General features: G+C 36.8%; 1 protein-coding gene across 4 annotated transcripts in view; it reads left to right on the top strand.

Moving 5' to 3' along the window:
* The window catches only part of anks1b (ankyrin repeat and sterile alpha motif domain containing 1B), a 258,420-nt gene that overhangs the window by 99,189 nt on the left and 133,184 nt on the right, over positions 1-26,047 (top strand). For all 4 annotated transcript variants that reach the window (XM_073838818.1, XM_073838817.1, XM_073838816.1 and 1 more), the window contains one exon: positions 13,326-13,476. In XM_073838818.1, the coding sequence (XP_073694919.1) occupies positions 13,326-13,476 (151 nt within the window). The remainder of the gene's footprint in view (positions 1-13,325; positions 13,477-26,047) is intronic.

The following is a 26,047-nucleotide window of genomic DNA, read 5'->3' as shown; positions in this document are numbered from 1 at the left end:
ACAGTAAACACACCGCGTTCGTCTCTATACCACAGTAAACACACCGCGTTCGTCTCTATACCACAGTAAACACACCGCGTTCGTCTCTTTACCACAGTAAACACACCGCGTTCGTCTCTATACCACAGTAAACACACCGCGTTCGTCTCTTTACCACAGTAAACACATCGCGTTCGTCTCTATACCACAGTAAACACACCGCGTTCGTCTCTTTACCACAGTAAACACACCGCGTTCGTCTCTATACCACAGTAAACACACCGCGTTCGTCTCTTTACCACAGTAAACACATCGCGTTCGTCTCTATACCACAGTAAACACACCGCGTTCGTCTCTATACCACAGTAAACACACCGCGTTCGTCTCTTTACCACAGTAAACACACCGCGTTCGTCTCTATACCACAGTAAACACACCGCGTTCGTCTTTTTACCACAGTAAACACATTGCGTTCGTCTCTATACCACAGTAAACACACCGCGTTCGTCTCTTTACCACAGTAAACACACCGCGTTCGTCTCTATACCACAGTAAACACACCGCGTTCGTCTCTTTACCACAGTAAACACATTGCGTTCGTCTCTATACCACAGTAAACACACCGCGTTCGTCTCTATACCACAGTAAACACACCGCGTTCGTCTCTATACCACAGTAAACACACCGCGTTCGTCTCTTTACCACAGTAAACACATTGCGTTCGTCTCTATACCACAGTAAACACACCGCGTTCGTCTCTTTACCACAGTAAACACACCGCGTTCGTCTCTATACCACAGTAAACACACCGCGTTCGTCTCTTTACCACAGTAAACACACCGCGTTCGTCTCTATACCACAGTAAACACACCGCGTTCGTCTCTTTACCACAGTAAACACATTGCGTTCGTCTCTATACCACAGTAAACACACCGCGTTCGTCTCTTTACCACAGTAAACACACCGCGTTCGTCTCTATACCACAGTAAACACACCGCGTTCGTCTCTTTACCACAGTAAACACACCGCGTTCGTCTCTATACCACAGTAAACACACCGCGTTCGTCTCTTTACCACAGTAAACACACCGCGTTCGTCTCTATACCACAGTAAACACACCGCGTTCGTCTCTTTACCACAGTAAACACATTGCGTTCGTCTCTATACCACAGTAAACACACCGCGTTCGTCTCTTTACCACAGTAAACACACCGCGTTCGTCTCTATACCACAGTAAACACACCGCGTTCGTCTCTTTACCACAGTAAACACACCGCGTTCGTCTCTATACCACCGTAAACACACCACGTTCGTCTCTTTACCACAGTAAACACATTGCGTTCGTCTCTATACCACAGTAAACACACCGCGTTCGTCTCTTTACCACAGTAAACACACCGCGTTCAGCTCTATACCACAGTAAACACACCGCGTTCGTCTCTTTACCACAGTAAACACACCGCGTTCGTCTCTTTACCACAGTAAACACATCGCGTTCGTCTCTATACCACAGTAAACACACCACGTTTGTATCTCTCTCAGTACTCTACCCTGCCAGTACATATAAAGATAAATCAAAGTGACATTAAGTTTACTAACCATTCAGACACGTCCAGTATAAGCCGTAATTGCCGAACTTCTTTGCGGGTGTCATCTTGTTTCGGTTCCAACTCTGGTTTTTAAATTAAATTTTAAATGGATAGGGTTGTACAGTGTCTTCAAAGCCAAGTCTTCAAAGTGCCATTTTCCCCCCAAACTATACAACTATACCCCCAACTGTTGTCTAGGCAACACCCCGTGTGCTATGTAATGACACACCCCACAGAACTGAGGGGCGGGGTGAGCAGAGGTTAATAAAATTTAAAGGGCCAGGTACTGATATCGCTTGCTGAGTACATTTTTTTACCAGGTAAAATTTGTGTTTTTTTACACTACCATAGATAATTTTTAATCGAAGTATATTACAAACTTTTCATTAGGACCCTAAAGCATCATATTAACTTATGGAAAATGGGCATCGGATGACCCCTTTAAAGTGATATGTTGCTATGGAAACTTTAGCCAACTAACAGCAAAGGTCTTCAAAGACTTCTTAGGCATCTAAAAATATTCTTTTTATCTTTAATTCTGATTGTGGTGGAAAAGATGCATAAGGAAATCTTAATCGGTTGGATTGAGGGATTAGGAGGCTTTCATAATGCCAGAATGAGCAAGAGGGATTCCCGTCCCTCAGACAGGAAGTCTAATTATCCCACAGGAAGTGTAATCATGTCACACGCTGATCCGCCCACCTGCACCATGTGAGGAGACCTCCCGCTACCATGGAAACAGGCATAGTGAAGGTGCCAGCAGGCTGGGGGAGGGGAGACTCCAGCTCCAGGACGATATGGGGTTCCTTGGACTGCGAGTCATACTTCTGCACCCGCAAACCAATCCTGAACTCCGTCACTGGCTCTCCTCCGCAGGGAGAGAGATGCGCGCGGATTCCGAGGGGTTCTCGTAGTTGCTAGGAGACACAGAATTCATAAAGTGCAAGGCGTGGGATATCCACCCACTTCCCAATTGACAGATCTGAGTCTCCATCAAAACAGGTGCGTCACAGCACTGCGCAATAACATCCAGAGAAAACATCCAGAGAGAGAGAGACTGGCTATCGGCCTCTGCTTTCTCATTCAAGCTGTTCTCCAGCATTCCTCAGCCTTCTATTCATTCTTGTTTTCACCATTTGCCTCTTCTTGTTACGTCTTATATATGTAAAATCGGGGACTGCGCGTTTGTGTTTGTTTGTTTGCCATGTTTTTTTTTCGCCTCTATTCCCAATGCTGCAGTCAGCAAACATGCTTTTAATGTTTATGCCGAAAAGTCTTGTGATTCTAGATCAAAGTAAGCGCTGACATCAGTAGCATCTGCTTTGCAATGGTTTTCTCTGCAGATGAAATTAATGTTTACAAACAAATACTCCGCGGTGACAGATCCGAATGGTTTTGGCACCCCGGGAAAAAAGCATTTTAGTTTAGAATTACAATTTTTTAAATTTACAATCAAAAGTTTGTGATTAGTTAGGTTTTTAATATTTTTAAAAAAGACTTTTCTGCTCATCCAGGCTGCGTTTATTTAATTAAAAATACAGGAAAAACAGTTATATAGTTAAATGTTTTTGCAATTTAAAATAGTGGTTTTCTATATTAATATACTTTAAAATAGAATTCATTCCTGTGAAACAAAGCTACATTTTCAGCATCAATACGCCAGTCTTCAGTGTCACACGATCCTTCAGAAATCCTTGTTATATGCTGATTTATTATCAATGTTGGAAACAGTTGAGCTGTTTAATATTTTTTGGAATCTGTGATTCTTTTTTTCAGGATTCTTTGATGTATAAAACATTCAAAAGAACAGCATTTATTTGAAGTCGAAATATTTTTCGTATAATAGTTTTTCGTATACTCTACCGTATAATTTTGAGGTTAGTAAAAAATGTTTAAAGATTGTTAGAGAAGGATACAAATTGAATAGAAATTAAATAAAACGTGAAAAAAATCTTGAAAACGTTTTAGTGGCCCCAAACTTTTGAATAGTGCAGTATATTGTAACACAATTTATTCTGTTCTTTTTAACTTTTTATTCATCAAAGAAACTTGAAAAATGTATCACAGGTTCCAAAAAAAAAAATATTAAGCAGCACAACTGGTTCCAACATGGAAATAAATCAGCATATTAGAATGATTTATGAAGGATCATGTGACACTGAAGACTGGAGTAATGGCTGGTGAAAATTCATCTTTGCATTACAGAATTAAATTATTATTTAAAAGTATTTTTAAAAAGAAAATGGTTGTTTTAATTGCAATAATATTTCATAATGGTTATGTCTGATCAGTGTCAAAAATCGCTACTTAAATGCTAAAATATGTATTTAAAAAAGACACCTCACTGGGTGAAATTGGTATTTTTGCTTTAATATATCACATTTCTTAGGTTTTTTTTTTAATTATCTCTATATTTTTATTATCTCTATATATTAAAAATATACATTAATGTTCAAAAGTTTGACGTTACATTAATCAGTTAATAATTTTAATAATTTTATTCAGCAGGTATACATAAAATCAAACTAAATGACAGTGAAGATATTTATAATATTATACACATTTTATATTTTTACTAAAAACTCTTCTTTTCAACTTTGTTCATCACAGAATCCTGTTTCCACAAACACAATTTCCAAAAAAATGATAAGAAATATTTTTTCTTTAGCAAATCAGCATATTAGAAGGACTTCTGAAAGGTCATGTGAAACTAATGACTGTAGTAATGGCTGCTGAAATCCAGCATAACAAGAATAAGTTACTTTTTAATATATGTAACAATAGAAAACAGTTATTATAAACTGTAATAATATTTCACAATATTATAGTACTTTTGATCAAATAAATGCAGCCTTGGTGAGCAAAATAACCTTATTTCAGAAACATTAAAAAATTATCAACAAAACTTTTGAACAGTAATGTTTAATGCTCTAAAAACAGATAAAACAGTAAAACTGTAGCACTAATGATCACCATCACTAAAGCTGTTTTATTATTTTATAAGGACCTGAAAGTTCAGTTGCTTGTTTAATCTATTGTTATCCATAAGTGTGCATAAAACATCTATTCCATCCAAATTACTGTATTTCATTGCTTTTACAGGAATAATTTGGTTGGTCTCGACCAGCTTGATGAATTTGTGCTCTTACAAAAGCCACTAATTATGGCTAATTAGGAGCTCAAGGAAGTAAAGTTTTACATGTATTGTCCGTTTTAATTGAACAGAATGTCTTGTGTGTATGGGTTTATATTAGAGTAAACTTATGTCCCCAGCTCTCACTGACTTCCCAGTGTGATTTAGGAGCCGAGTCGTGCCCCGCTCGCTGTGTTTAATAGATCACTCTGAAAACAGTGCCGGGATAAGAATCCTAAACGACCGTCTGTATTTTATGAGCCGTTTAGAGCCAAATGCTGGAGAAGGAGGTTATACTGCATATAAATATACACCCTTCATAAAGCTGGACTCAACACTGATGGCTTATTAACGGATGAGTTATACAAATATGAAGTTGTTGTAAGAGTGATTTCAGTCATAAAAGTTATTTACCACCAAGCGACGAACAGAATAAAATGCATTTGTTTGTGCAGTTGTGCTCTTGAAACCAATTTTGTGTGGCATTAAAATTGTATGAACGACCACCGTGATTACTTCTTGGTGAGCTTTGATGTCGTCTCTGAGTCTCCACGACGGAAATCGTCGTTGTTGAGTGCTTGGATTACTCACATAGGCGCTTTTGTGAAAATATGAAGGAGAGCCATGACTGTCGTTATTCCAAAGCAGTGGGCTCTCTCGAGTGATTGCATTAAATGTTTCCTCCATCATATTTGTTTTAATCTTCATCCTCCTCCTCCTCCTTCCCCACAGTGTGGCTTAATCTCTTTTGTATATCCGTGACTCATGTTTAAAATCTCAGAACCCCAACGGTGGCTTCATCTACCGAGAAGGTTTCCGCGCTTCCTCCTAGGTGCTGAGAGGTAATTAGGGCAGCTAATGAATGTTAACTTCTCGCAGGCTGTGCGTGATAAGATGATGACGGTTTGTCCTGCATAAGAAAGTTCTCATGAGGACTCAAAGCTCAAAATGCCTCCGGTCTCCCTACTGGCTCTTTGTGATTGTGTGTGGTTAACTAGCTTAGCTTTTCCTGCTTTTTCAGGATTATCTGTCACTCTTTTTGCTTTCTCGTGTTTTATTAGTTTACTGTTAAAAGTGTACAATTAAAGGGATAGTTCACCCAAAAATTTACTCATCCTCAAGATCTCCTACTGTAGATGTATATGACTTCCTTCTTTCAGGTGAATGCAATCAGAGTTATATTAAAAATGTCTTAGCTCCTCCAAGCTTTATAATGGCAGTGAATGGCTGTTGAGATTTTAAAGCCCAAAAAACAGCATTCATCCACCATAAAAAGTACTCCACATGGCTCCGGGGGGTAAATAAAGGCCTGATGTAAGCTCCTTTAAGAATATGCTAGTCTCGTGAGAACCAAGTTTTGTTTACAGCGAAGGAAAACCAGTCTCCACTTGACTTTGAAATCGAAATCCTCCAACATTTTTTTTTACCGATCCTCATTTTGTACTTCTAATTTGTGACCGGTGTTTTGTTTTGCTCTCTCCATTCTCTCCAGTGTCACGCTCTCTTTAAGTATGGTTTTAAATAAGGTTTAAATATGGATATTTTTCTTACACAAATGCGTCGATTCGCTTCAGAAGGCATTTATTAACCCCCTTGGAGGTGAGTGGAGTACTTCTTATGATGAATGGATGCATTTTATTGGCCTTCAAAATCTCAACAGCCATTTACTGCCATTATAAAGCTTGACATTTTTTAATATAACTCTGATTGTATTAGTTTGAAAGACGAAAGTCATATACACCTAGAATGGCTTGAGAGTAAATCATGGGGTAATTTTCATTTTTAGGTGAATTATCCCTTTAATTTTTCATTTATCCCACTTTTTTCAGGAAAACAGAATGAAATTATTAATGACTCATTCTGCACTAAACAGATTTTTGTCCAATCAGAGGCTCTCTAAAATGAGAATGTCCCGCCTCTTGTAGAAACATTGTGTATTTTATTAAATTTGTTAATTTTCAGACACTAAATATAGGTATAAAAAAGCTAAACTGAAATAAAGATATACTTTTACCTCATGAAAATGTAGCTTTTATTTTATTTCTGTTTTTAACTATTTTGATGCCTTTTAAAAGTTCACAAATAATGCAAATAATGTTCTTCAATCTCAGTGGCTGTTTTTAATTCCTTCGACAAAATATGTCAGTACATGAAAGAAAACTGCAATACTCAGGTTTAATAGAGTCTGCTAGAAAGCCCAAACTTTTTCCGTTTATTGTCTTAACTTTAGGACTCAAAACATTGTTTCCTGAAATACAAAAACATAAGGAACAAAATAATGACGGGCCTTGTTGTTTTGATGGGTCTTGTGACAAGTACCATTTTACCGAGAGACTGGCTGATGTGCAATGCTGCAACACAATAGTCAGCCACAAATATAAGCAAACCAAATTTTATTCAGACACCTTCAACCTTTCTCACACTATTACAGTTTGTTTGCTATAGTTTAGGAAATGGTAATAAAATGTGACAAGATCTCAGAGTTAAACTGTGTCAGAACAAATTCATCTTGATAATGTCAGAAAACTGATAGAAAGGTATGTAAAGGATTACAATGAACCAAAAATTCAGTGTTGGTATGACAATATTTATACAACTATCAATACTTTGTTGATTAATTACCACGCAAAGCTTAATTTTGTTCAGTCTGTGGTGTAAAAAGGTTGCCTTAGCAATTAAAGAACAAACACTTGAGCAAAACATAGTCAGGTCAAACTCTCTGAATAATTTTTGGTCCCAAATTGTATCAATTTTATTGGTAGTCCACTTTATGAAGAATTTTTGGGTATAGTATGTCAAAGTTTACTTTATTTTGCTATCATCTCTTAAATAAGTGAACTATAGTGTCCTGCACCCACTAGTAAAAAAAATATCAAAAATTACATGGTGGCTGATTTTTGAGGCATTTTTTCAACTGATGCCGTAGGTTTGTTTTCTAATGTGAAATGCTGTTTTATATAAAAGCTGGTTAATGTTCTCAGGGCCAGTATTCACTAACAAGTGTGGCGAAAAGTTAATTTTGCATCCTGTTGGTTTGCATTCACTGGCTAAACATGCCTTAAAACCTATAGTCCTTAGAGTATTTGGCGTTTGACCTGCAGATGTACCCTTCTGTGTTTTCTCATAGTTACATCAGGAGCAGGTGCTAAATGTGTAAAGGTGTTTAATAGGAGAAGGGAATAACAAAAGTCATTTCTAAGGGATTTCTGCTTGCTAATTTTCTCTTTTCTTACTGTATTCTCATTCATTTATTTCTCGTTCTATCATCTCTTGCACCGTTATATAGCAGGCAGAATGAGATTATTTCGTCTGGAAGTCTTTAATGAGAAAATGGCTGTCTCGAGCAGGCTACCTCATCTTGCTGATGTTATTTATTTGTAGTTCCTTCGTTTTCCCGCCTATTGTTTGTTGGGTTCATAATGAAGCTTTGCTGTGAAGCATATTGCAACAAAATTGTGTAAGCCGGAGGCTCGTCTGTATCAGTGAACTTCTGTGACTTCCTTCCCCCCACTGGTACCATCTCTGCATGCAAAGCCCTCCTCTAAAGCACATGACCAAACTTATCTTCCCTCTCTCGCTTTATATCAATCCCTCTATCTGTTCTGAGAAGGTCTCTGAGGGCCTTTTATGCTGTGGGGTCCTCCTCCAAAATATGCAGAGCTCAGATTAGAACAGCACAGGAAATGACAGTGGCCATTCAGATCAGATACTGTATCGACTGAGAAACAGCAGTGACAGAACTCTGGAGAAATGTGAAGAAAACCAAAGGGAATAAAGCAAAAAGAGCTGATTAAAGAAGAAAATGAAAAAGGGAGGAAGACAGGAGTTAAGCCGACTGTAAAGCCTGTCAGGCCCCAGTCACATGCACGGCCGAAGATTGCAGACGTGACTGAGGGCCGTCCAGCCAGATTTCCTACTTGGATCCGAGTGTAACAACTGAAGCCCTGCATCAGCACGCTAATTACTGACCTGAACAGCTTCTGTTTGTTTTGTAGTCTTCCTTTTTAGAGAAAAAAAATAAGTTCCTGTCTCTGCTGTCAGAGAGAGTTAGAGAGAGAACAAGAGTTGTAGTGTCCTCGGACAGTCAGGCGCAGCAGGGTCATTTTGTTCATACGCTGAAGAAAACAGGATCCGCAAGAGATAAACAGGTACTGATCTATTTTATCATAGTTTTGAAGTCTTTGCTTTGTGTTTGTACTAGTTTACTCATAGTTTAGGGACAAAATTGTCTGTAGATAAGGCCTAAATCTGTCAAAACCTTTTGTTTTTAAAAGAGTATAAACATAATTATCCAAATTGTATATTTAATTATAAATGTATTATAGAATTGTATTATATTGTTGTTCTTATCAGCATTCTTGTTATTTGTAATATTACTTATATTAATATTATTTAGTTAATGAATGTATTTGTTTGGTTGTTTATTAAATTGATGTTTAGTTATTATTCTTTTTTTTTCCAAGTCTAAAAATGCTAAAAGTTGCCTTTAGCGTTAAAGGGCATGTTAGCAGTAATTATTTAATACAATCATGTTATTTCACTAGCAGTATAAGTGAAGAATCGTCATCCATAACTTTGCTGGCGTTTTTTTCTCATTCTGTGCGGTCAGTGGGTAGATTCCTGTGTAACCGTGTGCATGCTAGCGTACAACGCAGGAAACCACTGATTCAAAGGCCGTCCATTTCCCCTCCTTCCTGCTCTCTAAGTATTTTCCTCGGCATGTGCCTGACTCCTCTGTGCTGCCCCACCACAATATTAAAACTGACACATAAAGTCCAAAAGTAAGTTCTTGTGAACGCAGCTTTGATCTTTCTCTCTTTCTTACCTCTTTGTTATTCTGTCTGTTGATTTCTCTGTGTGGCTCTCTGGAGGGCTTCTGTTCTTCCTGACTGGAGCTTCTTCAGTTTGCCTCCTCAAATGAGGAGAGAGGGGAAAACCATCATTAGAGGATGTGGGAAAAGACGAGAAATGCGCAGATAGTTTATTTGTACATGGACGGGGCAATTGAAGATGAGATAAAAATCTGAAGGCACATTCCTAACCCTGAGTTTAAAACTTCAGCATGTAACTTTCTCTCTGGTGGGTGGACTTTTTGACTTTGGCCTGTAATCAACCACCTAGCAACCATCCAGGTTACCCTAACGTCATGGAAGTGACCTTTTCAGGCACCACTCAAAACTTTTTCAGAAAACCACAGAGAACTCCCTGGCAACCACTCTTAAGACTCACCATTTCGTTATAACTTCTGCATGGGCAAGCACCACTCACAGTTACTTAGCAAATGCACTAGTAACCACTTAGCAACACCCTATTAAACACAGTGAAGACCCTTAACACAACAACCTCAACAAACACCCTAGCAATGCTCTAACAACTACCCACAACAATCTAGCATCATGGAGATGACCTTTGCATGAGCAAGCACCACTTACAATCATCTAACAACACACTAGCAATCACACTGGAATTGCAAAATCTAGTTAATTTTGCCTCAGGCAATCATCCAGAACAGCCTGGCATTATGGAGATGGCTTCTGTGCAGGCACATAACACTCAGATACCTAGCAACTCCCTAGCAATGGCCTGTGACTACCTACAGCAATCTAACATCATCACACCTATCATTGCTCTAGAAACTGCCCAGAAAATGCAAAATCTAAATGGTCATCTTGACTGAGGCAGACTCTCTAGCAACCACATAGCAACAGCATCCTAGTAACGCCCTATGAACAACAGCCAACCTTCTAACAACTACTTACAGCAGTCTAGCATCATGGAGGCAATTTGCATAGGCAGGCACCACTCACAATCACCTAGCAACTGCCTAAAAACCACAACAAACACCCTGCCCTAGTTATGACAATCAATACCATAGTAACTGTCTAGCAAGGCCCTGCCAACTATTTTCAACAGTCTGGCATCATAAAGGTTACTTTTGCATGAGTCTGCAGTGGTCACAGTCACTTAGCAATGCCCAAGAAACCGCCCAGAAAATGGTAAATCTAATTAATCATCTTGTCTGAGGCAAACACCCTGGAAACCACATAGCAACACCCTTTACAACCTCCCAGAACATCTTAGCATCATGGAGGCGAGTTTTGCAAGGGAAAACGCCACTCACAATCACCAAGAAATGCTCTAGAAATTAGCAAGACAAGTCCAGTATCCTCCTTGTAACCACAACACCTCACAAATGTCTTGGTAACCAGCAACCACATAGTAATACCCTAGCAATCATTGCCTGTGCAAAAGTCACCTCCACTACATTGTTGTAGGTAGTTGCCAGGGCATTGCTAGTGTTGATTGTAGTTGCTAAGGCGTTACTGGGCATTTACTGTGGTTTCTAGGTGGTTACTGGAGTAGTATTCATAGCAAACTTCTTTGAAGAAACTTGTATAGGCAAACACCACTCATAATCACATAGAAATGCTGTAGTAACCTGCCAGATCATTCTAGTAACCACCTAAAAATAACAATAAACACCCTAGTAATGACAATCAACACCACAGCAAATGTTTATTATGGAGGCAACTTACATAGACAAGCACCACTCACAATCAGCTCTCAATGTTCTAGTAACCAGCCAGATCACTCCAGTAACCCCCTAGTAGCCCTAATAAAGAGCCAATTAATGCCCTAGCAATAACAACCAACACCACAGTAAATACCTAGCAACTCCCTAGCAACTACTTACAATAATGTAGCATCATAAAGGCAATTGGCATAGACAGGCACCACACACAATCAGCTATCAGTGTTCTAGTATCCTGCCACACCACCTAAAAACCATAATAAACACCCTAGTAACAACAATCAACACAATAGCATCCACCTAGCAACCTCAGAGGATCTAGCACCATGGAGGCAACTTGCATCGGCACTCACAAACACCTACTAATGCCCTAGTAACCAGCCGGACCACTCTAGTAACCACCTAGAAACCACAGTAAATGCCCAGTAACTCTCTAGTAACGATAATCAACGCAGCAAATATTTAGCAAAACACTGGCAGCTAATTTACTCTTTTCTAGAACTACCCCTAGAAATGCTTTAGTAACCAGCCAGACCACTTCAATAACCGCTTAGTAACCATAATAAACACCCTAGTAATGCACTAGTAATCAGAACCAACACCATAGTAACGACCTAGGAACACCTTAGCAACTACCCACAGCGATCTAGCATTATAGAGCTGTCTTTTGCACGGGCAAACATCACCTAGTTACCAGCCAGACCACTCCAGTAAACCCCTAGTAACCATAATAAACACCCGAGTAAGGCCCTAGTAACACTAATCTGCACTATAGAATCCACCTACTGTACCAATGACCTAGCAAACGCTTAGACAATCTAGCATAGTGGAGGCAACTTGCATAGTCAAGCACAACTCACAATCAATTCACAATTCACAACCTATCAATGTCCTAGTAACCAGCCAGACTACTCTAGTAACCACCTAGAAACCAGTGTAAACACCCTAGTAATGGCAATTAGCACTAGCAATGTCCTTTCGCATGTGCATGTATCACTCACAATCACCTAGAAATGCTCTAGTAACCAGTCAGACCACTCCAGTAACCCCCTAGTAACCATAATAAACAACCTAGTAACGCCTAGTAATCACAACCAACACCATAACAACCACCTAACAACGCCCTAGCAACTACTTACAACAATCTAGCATTGTGGAGGCAACTTGCACAGACAAGTACCACTCACAATCACCTATCAATGTTCTAGTAACCAGCCAGACCACTCTAGTAACCACCTAGAAAGCAAAATAAACACCCTAGTAACACCCTAGTAATCACAACCAACACCATAGCAATCACCTAGCGATGCCCTAGCAACTACTCACATCAATCTAGTATCATAGAGGCAGCTTAGCTTTAGCTTTGTGTTAAGGAATAAACATACCCACACTAATACATGCTGAACCACATTTATGTATGTTTTAAACCACCCATGTCTGAGTGTGTTTGGAGAGTGAGTGTTGGAAGAAGTGATTAATTTACTCTTAACTAAGACCTGATCTTAAGTGTCTGTATGGAATTAACTGAATGGCTGTATAGTAGACAAATCAGAAGAGAAACAGAGAAAGAGACAAAGGTCTTTCTTTCAATCCCTGTGATAAATCGCTGCGCCCCTGTGCCCGGTGCATGATGGATGTGTCTAATGCTTGCTGGGTGATGCAGGATTTGGGACTGACAGGTAGAGTAATAGTCATCTGAGAAGAAATCGATGGGGTTCATGGGAAATAAGTGCGATGACAATGGGGGCAGCTTGGCCTGTGCTATGTTTACTTTGAGGGATGGTTGCCCTCACACGCCTGCTGTGTTGCACCCATGAAGACAAACAGGCAGCAGGAGGTGATGGCAATGTTTCATTGAAGATGATGGAGCAGGGTGTCATGGGTGGATGTTTATCCCTGTCATTTTGTGCACGAGACAAAATGGTCTATCTTCACGGAGAGAAACTCTCAATTGGATGCCGAGTGTTTTTTTCACACTCCCACAATTGGGTGCCTTTTTAAAGGTGATGTGTAATTTTTTTGAATGCTATCTGTCTGTCTCTCTATCCATCTATCTAAATATTTTGGTTTGTGTTATGTTGTTTGTGTGCAGGACAAGCGATGTGCTGAAATTGCCCATTCTCCATCCCTGGATGTGTTTTTACCAGAAGATGAGGACAACCCTTACGAGTCAGTGGCTACAGCTGTCACACGCAAACCCTGCTCTCTGGACATCCACCTCCACAACGCCTGCCCTCGCAACGGTTAGTAACTTCTAATCAATGAAAACTAAATAAAAATCAATGAAAACTAAATAAAACTAAAATGAAAAAAAAAAAATCAATATGTAGCTGAGGTAAAAAATCTCAACACTAAAGCAGTATTCAATACCTGTCAGAAAAATACTACAGTCAATTCAGCACCATTCAGTAATTATAAAACGTCATTAGCAATACATTTTTCTTCCATAATGTGATGTATGTTCATGCCAAACAAAAAATTGTATCCTTGGGAATTGATTGGATTGTGAAACATTCATTAATATATGTATATATAATTTAATACAACTATTACTACTACTAGTAATAGTAATAGTATTAATAACAACAATAATGATCATTATTTAAATTATAATTATAATAAAAATGTATAAATATTTCTGAATAATTTTTACACTTCTCACAATCCACTAATTTTACTATAGATACAATAATTATATTTTATTATATTATATTATATTATAATTAAAAAAATCCATATTAATCATTTTCACCTCTCACAATCCATACATTTTGCATTGTATATAATAATAATAATAATAATAATAATAATAATATAATAATTATTATCATTATTATTATATATAAATATGTACAAAATGCTTATATAATAATAATAATTATCACTTATATTATAATTATAATAAAAAAACTTTCCACTAATTTTACAATGGATATAATATTATTATTATTATTATTATTATTATTATTATTGTATAACTGTATAAATGCTTCACAAACCATTTCTTATTATATTATATTATTTTACTATAGATACAATAATCATTATTATATTATTTTCTATTAATAATCATCATCATCATTTATATTATAATTATAATTTATAATGTATAAATATTTATAAATAATTACATTGGATATAATATTATTATTATTATCTAAATAAATATATAAAGATTATCTAAATTTATATAATGTATAAATAATCCACTATTGGAACAATGATAATAATAATAATAATAATAATAATAATAATAATAATAATAATAATATTATTATTATTATTATTATTATTATTATCATCATCTAAATATGTACAAATGCTTCACAAACCATTTATTTTCTTATGATATAATATGATATGATATGATTTGATATGATATTAATAGTATTATAATAAAAAAAACTCTCACAATCCACTAATTTTACAATGGATATAATAATAATAATATTGTTGTTGTTGTTGTTGTTGTTGTTATTGTCTAACAATGTATTAATGCTTCACAAACCATTTCTTTTATATTATTATATTATATTATTATAATAGTCTTTAATAATATTAATGATAATAATAATCATTATCATTTGTATCGTAATTTTAATAAAAGTAATGTATAAATGTTTGAGTAATTTTTGCACCTCACAATCCACAAATTTTACAATGCATATAATAGGGATGTAACGGTATTGTAAATACCGTCGTACCGCAATAACAATTTTTTTCGATACTACCGTGGTCGCATGACTCGATAAAACGATAGGTCTTCTGAGAAAAGTTTGCTCAGGCGAATGGAGCGAACGGGAGGTAGCGGGAACTACAATTCCCATCAGCCCAGGCGTAGCCATAATCCTTTGCGGTCTGTTGCCCGCCACCCTTGAATGTCAAGTTCATTTTATTTTCGATATAGCGCCAGATCAGAATAGAAGTCATTTAACAGGCCCGTAGCCAGGGGGGGTTCGGGTGGTTCGAACGAACCACCCCATATTGCCAAAGGTCCATAATTAAAAAAAATTTTTTTTATTTATAAACAAGTGATCTTTTAAATAACGACATTTAAAGCCATGCAAAGTATATACCTTAATTAGTGTAAAAGCTTTAATTATTAAAGATGTCATAAATTTGGGCAAGGAAAGACAAGAATCGCATTATAAATGCGCTAGTCATTTAAAGCGTGCCACACAGACCAATATCCGCTCAGATAAATGCAAATTCACTAGAGCAGACGCGTTTACTAGTGAGCACTAAACAGCGCTGTAAGATCCACAATGAAGCGCTTGAATTTAGTAAAGAACACAACTGACTTTGCGACTTACAGGCGAAACACTGTGCGCGACGATACAGTCAGAATCATTTACCATGTAGCCTATTTATTTTACACTAACTGCACCATGGTATTGTGGCAGAAATGCGCAATATTATATTATATTAATGTAGACACGTATTAACTGTAAAGTAATGTTATATAATTATAGTATCTATAGCATTTGTGCATTTATACTAAATGTATTTAGACAACTGTTCTTTATACAAATACATAGAAAATATGTAGTTCATTTTTATACCATGGTGTTGAGGTGCTATAGGCCTATGTGTGTGTTTTTACTAGTTATAATGTATGCTACTAGCAAGGGTTCATTTTAATAACTCAAACAGTCAGAATAATTAAACTTCACCATACAAAAATGAGCTTGTTATAATTTTTACAGATGTTATTGTTTTTTATGAACATTATCTGAGCTGTAAATCATGATGGAGGTTTAATATTTTACCTGACATTGCTTTATCCCGCTCATTCAATATTAATTCTATTTCTGCAGGTCTTAAAATAGGAAACAAAAAGCCATAATTTTGCAGATACCATGTAAGCCTAAATAAATAAATAAAACTCCTTTCTTGATATTTGTGTTTTGAAAAGGAGGACACTGCACAGGGCCCAGAGGTTGAAAGGGGTCCAGAAAACTCAGTGCTGTGGTGTAGCATGGGTCAAGGAAGAACACGGTACTTTCTGACTAAAGACAGTTCTGGACCCTTTTTAAATTGTCATCAACTTTTTTATTATTCTTGTTCAATTTGCACACTGAACATAGTTGTTGCTCTTATTTTTGAACTCTCAAAATGCACCAAATGAATGGATTTACCTTTAAAATGTATACAATTTTCTCCAGGGGGGCATGCCCCCGGACCCCCCTAGAGGGATACACATTCACCCACCATTGTCTCTCTAAATTCTACATGACCATGATGTGAGCCCTCAACCATGCAGCACCATTACCCCCTGATGTTTTGGCTCAAGCCAAGTTTTTTTATTTAAATCTTACAAACATAAACTTAATTGGAAGTGTGTCAGTGTAAAGGATCTGTGCATTTATTGCATTACACAGTGTCTCTTGTGGCTATTTATTAATTGCTTTAGGTATTTGTGTATATTTACTGAATAAGGTAGTAAATGATCTTGGTAAGTTTGACCTCAATTGTAGTAAATATGTTTCGTGCATCAAAAATCATGCTTATTAAGATACCAATAGACATGCTAATCCAGCACAAACGTGCATGAGAAGTCACCAAAATGAAGTAGGCTATTTGAACCTCATAATTAAATACAAAATGGGTGGGAACAGAAAAAGGTCCACTTTTTGAAAAAAAGAACCCCCCCTTCTGCTAGGCTGGCTACAGGCCTGTTTAAGGTTATCTTTCATATAGAACAGGTCTATACATTGTTCTTTTATTAAACAAACTAAATTGCCTTATGTTATTTATCTTATTTACACGAAGGCATGTAATTTCTGTCTCTACATGATGGCGCGTTTACAATGTCTCTTCCGCGAAAACACGCAGGACTCCATTCATAAAAACGGAATTTACTATAGCGCGGAATGCCACGGAATTTGTTGATTTTTGGATTAATAAATCAAAAGTTGGTCTGTCACTTAATTCAAATCGCGATATGGACTAGTGTCTGTGAAAACTGAAATGCAAAAAGACCGTTTTAATATGAATCCTGCATGTTCCGTTTGCCTCTGTCTGTATGAATGGTGGAGACGCGTTTTTTTTTCTTTACTACACTCATACTGAAGCACGCGTGATGCTCCCGCTAATTTTTGGCATTTGCATCTCACATGAACAGATAAACTCAATCTCCAAAGCTTCTGTTAGTGTCACTTTTACCGTTTCATTTAAGAAAACTAGCATCATATCATGTACACACAGAAACTTCACGGCAACCTGTCAAAATAAAAGTCTTGTATTTCTTTTGTACAGTATAATGTAGGTGTTTATATATTCCTATTTAAATAATTTACATAAAACAATATATATAATAAAAAATAAATATTACAAGAAGATTAACCACTTAATTGTAGAAAAAAAATACTACAATTATTATTTTAACGTTTTAAACTGAATATAATTTTTCTTCCATGGATGGATTTTAACAGTAAAACTCTGTTTGTTTGCCAAAAATTAAAAGGGGTTTATTTTTCATTTAATTAAAAATAAATAAATGTTCATGTTTTCATTTGATTATCAGAAAAAATAAAACACATAAGAATTGTAGAGACCTATTGTTCAAAATGTTAAAATAGAGAGTTTTGGACTTATTTTTCCACTGAAATTAACGTTTTCGTGATTACATAAAGTAGGCTAAAGTACTGCGAAAAAAAGTAACGTGGTTACATGGTTTAATATTTTTTTGTTATTAAAACTGAAAAATTTAAGTTCCTGTTTCAAAGTTTACAGATAGATGGCTAATTTTTATGCCATTGATATGTTCAGTGTTCATGTAAACTGTTTAATAAACACTTCTGGCACTTTTTTTGAGTCTCTTCATTAGTTTTGTTTTTCCTGTAAATGATTCAATAAATACCGTACCGTGCCATTCATACCGAGGTATTACCGTACCGTGAAGTTTTGATACCGTTACATCCCTAGCATATAATAATAATTATAATTAATAATAATAATAATAATAATAATAATAATGTCTAAATATGTATAAATGCTTCACAAACAATGTATTGTCTTATTATATTATATTAAAATAAGAGTATAACAATAGTATTATTAATAATTATAATAATAATCATCATAATTTATATTATACATATTATAAAATGATGAATAATAATTAGTGAATATTTTTGAGTTTCTCACAATGTTACAACAATAATAATAATAATAATAATAATAATAATGATAATAATAGTTGTTATAATTTTTATTATTGTTGTTGTTATTGAAATATGTATAAATGCTTCACAAACCATTTCTTTTCCTATTCTATTCTATTCTATTTTATTCTAGTCTAGAATTCTATATATTATATTCTATATATTATCACGTGTAGCTCCAACCAACTTTAAAACCACCTGCTTGGAAGTTTCTAGCATTCCTGAAGACCTTCATTAGTTATAGCACAATATAAATACTTAACAAAACAGCTGTCCATGCTGTATTTTTGGACAAACACAGAACATTAGGCCCCATGGTGCCCTCCTCCTCCTCCCCTTGTGTTAGTGTTTAGGTAGATGAGTGTAGCGCTGGGATGTTACAGCCTCTGCCGCAGTTCTTTCCTCTGGCATCATTCCTGCGGTAAGGGTTAGGGTTGTCGTGGAAACAGCTTTAGCCTTACCCAGAGAGGTTGGTGAGTCACCTGCAAGTTGTCATGGAGACGCAGTGAGCCGTGTTGCCTGTAGGCCAGTGATTCACACCTGATGCAGCCGCAGTCACTGTTTGTCTCGCAGACAACTCTATTAATGTAGCAGCACAGTCCTGCGGGACTGCACTCCATCTGTGTGTGTGTGTGTGTTTTACTGAAACTGTTTCCTGTGATACTGTACTTTAACTGTTTGTGCTTGTGCGGATGTTTGCGTGAACATTCATGGATTTTGAGCTCTATTTTTGGCCTCTCTGTATCTCCACAAGCTTGAAATCACAGCTTGCAGGACTCTTTTCTCTGCCTGATTACAGTCAACACTGCAGTTTCGTGCTGCAGGAGAGCACAGGACCAATCAAAACACTCACACCGGTATATCCGGAGAATAAATAGAGATGCTTGCACATCTCCGTTATGACGGGATGATCACTGTTTGGGTTGAATGAATTCATGCTCTCCAAGGACAGATTTTTAGTGTGCATTTTGACTTTAAATCAAGTTTTCATCCTGCCTTTTTCCTCATTTAAATGTGCAAGTAATACGAGAAACAGAAATATGTGCTCATAGTTCATCTCTCTAAGTCATATCCTGTATAAGTCTGTGCACAAATGTTAACCATGACTGGTGAATAATGACTTGCAACCAACAAAGTGGTTGTGAAATGTTTTGTAAGAGCTGCTCACAAGCTCAAAACTAAACCATTATGGGTTTAAAACAAAAAAAGATGCAACAGGCAACAGGGCAGGAAACTAGTTAGCTAAGTCTTTTCTTAACTGGCTGTTATCATCTAAGGAACCGTTTCCAGACAGTTTTTGCAACAGTATTGTGTTATGTTGCACGATCAGACTGACTGTGTGGGATTTGCTGAGGATTTATTAAGTGACAGCTTGTCAAAAAACGGATTTAGGTGGAAAGAATCAAGACGTGGTGCAGCATAAGTCCCATTACAGCTGCTTTGGTGTGTCTTTTCCTGTTTATTTATCTCTTCTGTGTCCCTCTCTTCTGTCTTTTTCTTCTTCTTCTTCCTCTTTTTTTTTATCTTTGATAAGCAAGTCGTGTTCAATTATATATATATATATATATATTTCAGTCAGGAACTCTTAAGTCAAAAGAAAACTCATTGGCAAACTTTAGTCGACTTTTTATTTGCATAATACTAAAGTTACATTTGGCGGTATGGCTCTGTTCCAAGTTCCCTGTCCTTTCCATGAGCTCCATGGAAGCCAAGACAGGGAAGGAGCAGCCATTTCAGGGGCAACCCTCCTATTTTAAGAATAGTAGAGTAGCACAAACCCCCGGAACAGAGCATGCAACAATGACAACAGAATGACATTGTTTTAAGTTAGACACAAGAAACAGGAGGAGATGGGGAAGGGGGTGGGTTGTTAGCAGCATACAGAGGAAGCAGCAAAGCAAGCTGATGAAAGCAGTGTTTAAATAAGGCACCCTGTTTGTGATTTGCCAATAGAGAGCTTGGGTGTCTAATCAGCTGATGGGGGCCTGCAGAGCTTGACTACGAGACCTGCCTGAACTAACGCATGATGCTTTATATATATATATATATATATATATATATATATATATATATATATATATATATATATATAAAATTTATATTACATTAAAGACTAAATCCATTAGAACTGTGGCAACTTCTCCAAGATGCTAAGAGACCTACCTGAAAAACTATCCGTGCACCTAGGGCAAAAGTTGCTTTAAATGTAAAGGATGGTCACACCAAATGTTGATTTAATTTAGTTAATAGAAGTTAATTAATAAAGAAAATCTATTTATCACATTATTTCTGACAGCATCCTAATTGATACAAAAGTGCCTAAAATTGTTAACAGTATACTGTAGCTTTGTGGGTAGGTTTGTTAAAGGATTTTGGAGACATTGCCACAGATCTTCTGGATTTAGTCTGTCTCAGTTTTTTGTGTTTCTTCATGTCATTCCAGACAGACTGGATGAGGATGAGATCAGATCTCTGTGTGGAGCACGAGCTGTTGCCAGACTCCTTGTGCAAACCAAAATCTTACTGGATTATATCAATTAATGGCAAAATGAATGTTTTAAAATGTAAACTGATATTTCCTACTGACACACTACAGGAAGATAGAAATAACTGACTTAAAACCATTTTTAGGTGCTAGTTATTATTAGTTATTTAACTATGATTAGTTACATTATTAGTGTTCTAATAATTTTGGACACCACTGTATATATATATATATATATTTATAGAAATTTGATTTTTATTAATATACAGTAGAGATCAAAATTAGAGAGCAACCTATGATTTCTTAAATTTCAAGGTCACTGCTTAGGCCTATTTACAGGAGTAGAGAGGCAGTTTTTTAAGCATATTTCCAGAGTTAAATATATTCTAAAGCACATATTAAAACTCAAATAAGAGATTTGTAAAGAACTCTAGAGAACACTTACAGATACCTCCATGTTATTGGTGTTAATCTGGCACCTGGTGCTAATTTCCTTATTCCTTATTGTTATATGACAAGCTCTATTTAACTGGCAGCATTTCTCCAGTTTTCACTGAAAATGGTGGGCTGAAAGCCTGTGACAGGAGGTTGTCTAGAAGATGAAGGCCAAAGATGACCTTTTCTGTCATCTCAAGAGAAGTTGGTCGATCCAAATCCAACATAGGCTCATTGGAAATATGTGCCTCTTTATAAATTTCTGCAAAACTCAAAAAAACGTACCTGTATGTACAAATCACTGCAGTTTCCAGTTGAAATGAAAATACAATACTCTACAAGACAATACTCTAACAAGATTTTTACAGGTACATTAATTTTGATTAATTAAGCCTAATATTCACACAGTTACTTACAGAATATTATATTATGGTTTCAAAACAGTTAACATTCTTCGTGATTTGAAAACGGATACTTTTGAACGTTGTCATCACATATACAACTTCATATACGTGAGTTTTCTAATTCAGTAGGTTGTTGCACTTGAGTTTTAAAGAGCCCCTCTACAAACCCCTGTGTAACTACGGTTTGACAAAACAAGTCAAATCCGCATTAAGAAAGTTAAAATAGCATGGCTGCATCAACAAATGTGTTTTATGTCAGTTTTGTATTTGTTAACACTATTGGTTAGGCTTAGGGTTGGGTTTGGTGTAGGGGATATTTCCAACACGATTGAGCATTAACCTTTATCAACCCTCCCCACATACTTGAATTCTGAACAGCTGCAATACGTACCTTAAACAGTGTAATAAAAACACAGCAATATCTGTTCTAACACAAGAAAAACGTGCCATAATCATGTATTGAATGGGTGTTTTAGCGTCACACTCTTGACATTTTACTTTGAAACTGCCGCAAAATTTGCAGTAAGGTACGTAATTATGGTGTTGCAGAAATGTGTATGGAGGCATGTATTTCCAGTGAGGCTGGTTTGGTCAAATCTGTGATTTCTTGAATATTGCAGATTTACAATGAAACAAATTTCATTACAAAAAAGGCTGGTTTGTCCACGTCAAATGCAAGAGATGACAGGATAATGCAGAGACTCTCAATGGGGAATCGGTTCAGGACTGCAGCTGGAATTGCTAGCCAGTTCAGTGCTGAACAGGGTAACTAATACTTTTATATGTTGTCGTTACATATACAGCTTCATATGTGTGAGTTTTCTAATTCTGTAGGTTTGCTTGGTAGCTCACACGATATGGCATTGCACTTGAAGAGCTCCGGTATGAACCGCAGGTTTGACAAAACAGCTTAAATCTGCATAAGAAAATTAAAATAGCACGGCTGCGTCAACAAATTCGTTTTTAAATCAGTTTTGCATTTGTTAACTATCGGTTGGGTTTGGTGTAGGGGCTATTTCCATCACAATAGAGCATTAACCTTTAGCGACACTACCTGGATATTTGAATTCTGAACAGCTGCAATGCATACCTAGCGCCACTCTCTGGACATTTTACTTTAAAACTGCCGCATAATGTGCAGTAAGGTACGTAATTACAGTGTTGCAGAAATGTATGTAGAGGCACGTATTTCCAATGAGCCTGGGTTGTCTAAATCTGTGGTTTCTTGAATATTGGAGGTTTACACTGAAACTAATTCACAAAAAAAGGCTTCCACGTAAGAAAAATGCAAGAGGAGACAGGATAATGCATAGAGTCTCAATGGGGAATCGGTTCAGCACTGCAGCTGGAATTGCTTGGCAGTTTAGTGATGAACAGGGTCTGGATCTGTCTCGGCATGTTTAAGAGAAGTCAGACTAAAAGCATACTCTACAGTGATCAAGACTCTCATCAGCAGAAAGAAATAAAAGGCTAAGCTCACCTTTGTTGAGGAGCATGTTGTGTGGAGAGAGAAGAACTGATCCAAAGTTCACTTTAGTGATGAGAGCAAGTTGAATTTATTTGGGTCTGTTGGGAAACATTTTGCTCAGCGTCAGACTGAGGAAAAACTGAGGCCCAAGTGCGTAAAGAAGTCAGTGAAAGGTAGAGGAGGAAGTGTCATTGTTTTGTTTGAGTCCTGATAAAAACCCGATTGAAAATCGTTTGACAATCCTTGGCGTCAAAGTTATGGCTAAACTGTGGAAGAGTGGACCAGTATCAAACCAAATTTGGTAGTTGTGCCGAAACTGCACATAATAATATATTTGGATATTCATATTTCTGTTCAGATGGAGTATTGGCCTGCTAATCTTTCAACATCTGTGTCTAAAGAGTTTCAATGTTCCCATGGCTCCTACATGCCTCATTTCTCCTTCAGTACTGCAGCTCAGAGAGGTTAATGGCTAATGGCTGAAAGAGTAAAACACAAGTCGAGTTCATCCCCGGTTTCCTGCCCATTACCAACAGGGTCAAGCCCCACTGAGCTTCCTACCGCAGTCACAGAGCCGCCCGCTGTTATCGCAAAAACAGCTGCGAGCAGTTTTGACAGTCACACTCTTTCCCACCAGCTCCGTTAGGATCTCTCTTTCTCACTGCGCTCGTACGATCCCCCCGGCGAGGACGAGTGTTTTGATCCACCGCGAACATTGTTTTAAATGGGACACTGACAGGCATCAATAAAGAAAGTACAAATATAAACGTGTGTGCAAGCGACAATCGAGTCTGCCATTTTGTTTCAATTATTAACGGTGCTCAGTTTAGCGGTTCATGAATATTCCACCATCATTTGCATACTAGAGGAACTGAGCTCGTCAGTATTCATGACACTGGTGTGTGAGGGAAGAAATGAGCCGCGTGTAGAAGTGTGTGTCCATGTGGACCTGACTGACTTAATGGTATTTCTGTAATTCATTAATCTGCTCAGGGTTCACCATGAATACAGAATACCATTATACCATATCATTTCAGTGTCAAGAGTATAAGGCTGACATATGTTGGTTAAAGTGCTTGCGTATGTGTGAGATGAGGTCTGAAATATTCAACAAAGAGTGTGTCTTATCTCTGAGCCACAGTGGTGGGTTATTGTGAAACATGCTAACGTTTCAAATGTGTGCGAAGTCAGGAACAAACACCATCAAGCATGATCTATGATTACCCAAGGCCCGTTTAAATGGCTTTTACGCCATCGGATGGTGTCTTTCATTGTCTTTTCTAGACATGCATTTACCTAGCAAACTAAATGAGGACATAACATAGACTTTTATTGTTTTTTTATATAAAGCTAGCTGTTATTACAACTTATTTACCCGCCCTTAGGTTGTTCTGAACACGCATGAAACCCAAATATATGTTGTTTCTTGCATTTGTGCCTCTATATACATTTCTGCAAAACTGAAAAAGCTTATCTATATGTACAAATTACTTCAGTTTCCAGTTGAAATGAACACTAAGGGCAGTAAAACTTTTCACATAAAGTGTGATTTACAGGTACAGAGTTTTGATTAATAAAGCCTAATCTTCACACAATTACTTGCAGAACATTGTGTTATGACTTCAAAACAATTTTAACATCCTGCGCAATTTAAAAACTGATACAGTTTCATATGCGTGAGTTTTGTAATTTAGTAGTTTGTAATTCTCGGTAGCTCACGTGATACGGCGCTGCACTTGAGTAATGAAGAGCTCCGGTACAAACCCTGTGAAACTAAGATTAAAGTAGCACTGCTGCATCAACGTTTTTATATCACTTTTGTTTAGCAGCTGCCTTAAATTTTTAAGTTAAATTCATTAACTTGTGAGTCATTTCAACTCACAAGTTAAATCAACTCATTTTTATTGTAATAGGTTAAAATGACTTGTGGTTTTAAGCTGATTTAACTTAATATTTTAAGGAAAGCTGCTGAACTTAGGTTTTTAAGTTGCGTCTGGTGAAAACTTTTTACTGTGCATGTTTAGTGTAGGGGATATTTCCAACATGATAGAGCATTAACCTTTAGAGACACTCCCCAGATATTTGAATTCTGAACAGCTGCAATATGTACCTCAAGCAGCGTAATAGAAGCGCAGCAATACGTGCCTGTACCAATGTAATAAAAACATGCCACGGTCACACTGAAAATGTGTTTTAGTGCCACTCTTTGAACATTTCACTTTGAAAGTAAGGTATGCAATTACGCTGTTGTAGAAATGTCTATAGAGGCTTGTATTTTCATGAGCCCCTGTTTGAATTTTGAAGAATATTCTGGCTCTTTTATGTATAATGGAAGTAAATGAGGACTGGGACTGTCAAGCTCCAGAACAATGTTGCTAAAACTAAACTAAAACTAAAGCCCTATTCGGACAGTTATTATTTCTCATGGGGACGCAAGCTATTTTCAGCATTAACAAGGGTTAGTGTATGATTTTATTGCCATGCGAATCCAGAATGTCTGTTTTTCTCCAAACATAAGGCATAAAAATCCCCAACCAAATTACCTACTGTTTTTTGACAAACATCAAGATTGTGTGGTAATTTAATTGCAGAGTGTATACAAAGAAATCGATTCAGAATTCAGAGTTCACTTCCAGAACAAAAATTTACAGATAATTTACTCACCCCCTTGTCATCCATATGTTCCTCAATCTTAAAGAAATTAGGTTTTTTGAAGAAAACATTTCAGGATTTCTCTCCATATAGTGGACTTCTATGGTGCCCCTGAGTTTGAACGAACTTTCAAAATGCAGTTTAAATGCAGCTTCAAAGGGCACTAAACAATCCCAGCTGAGGAAGAAGGGTCTTATCCAGTGA

Source organism: Garra rufa, chromosome 4 (genome assembly GCF_049309525.1).
Source record: "Garra rufa chromosome 4, GarRuf1.0, whole genome shotgun sequence".
Classification (NCBI taxonomy): Eukaryota; Metazoa; Chordata; class Actinopteri; order Cypriniformes; family Cyprinidae; genus Garra; species Garra rufa.
This window is presented reverse-complemented; position numbering and strand designations above follow the sequence as displayed.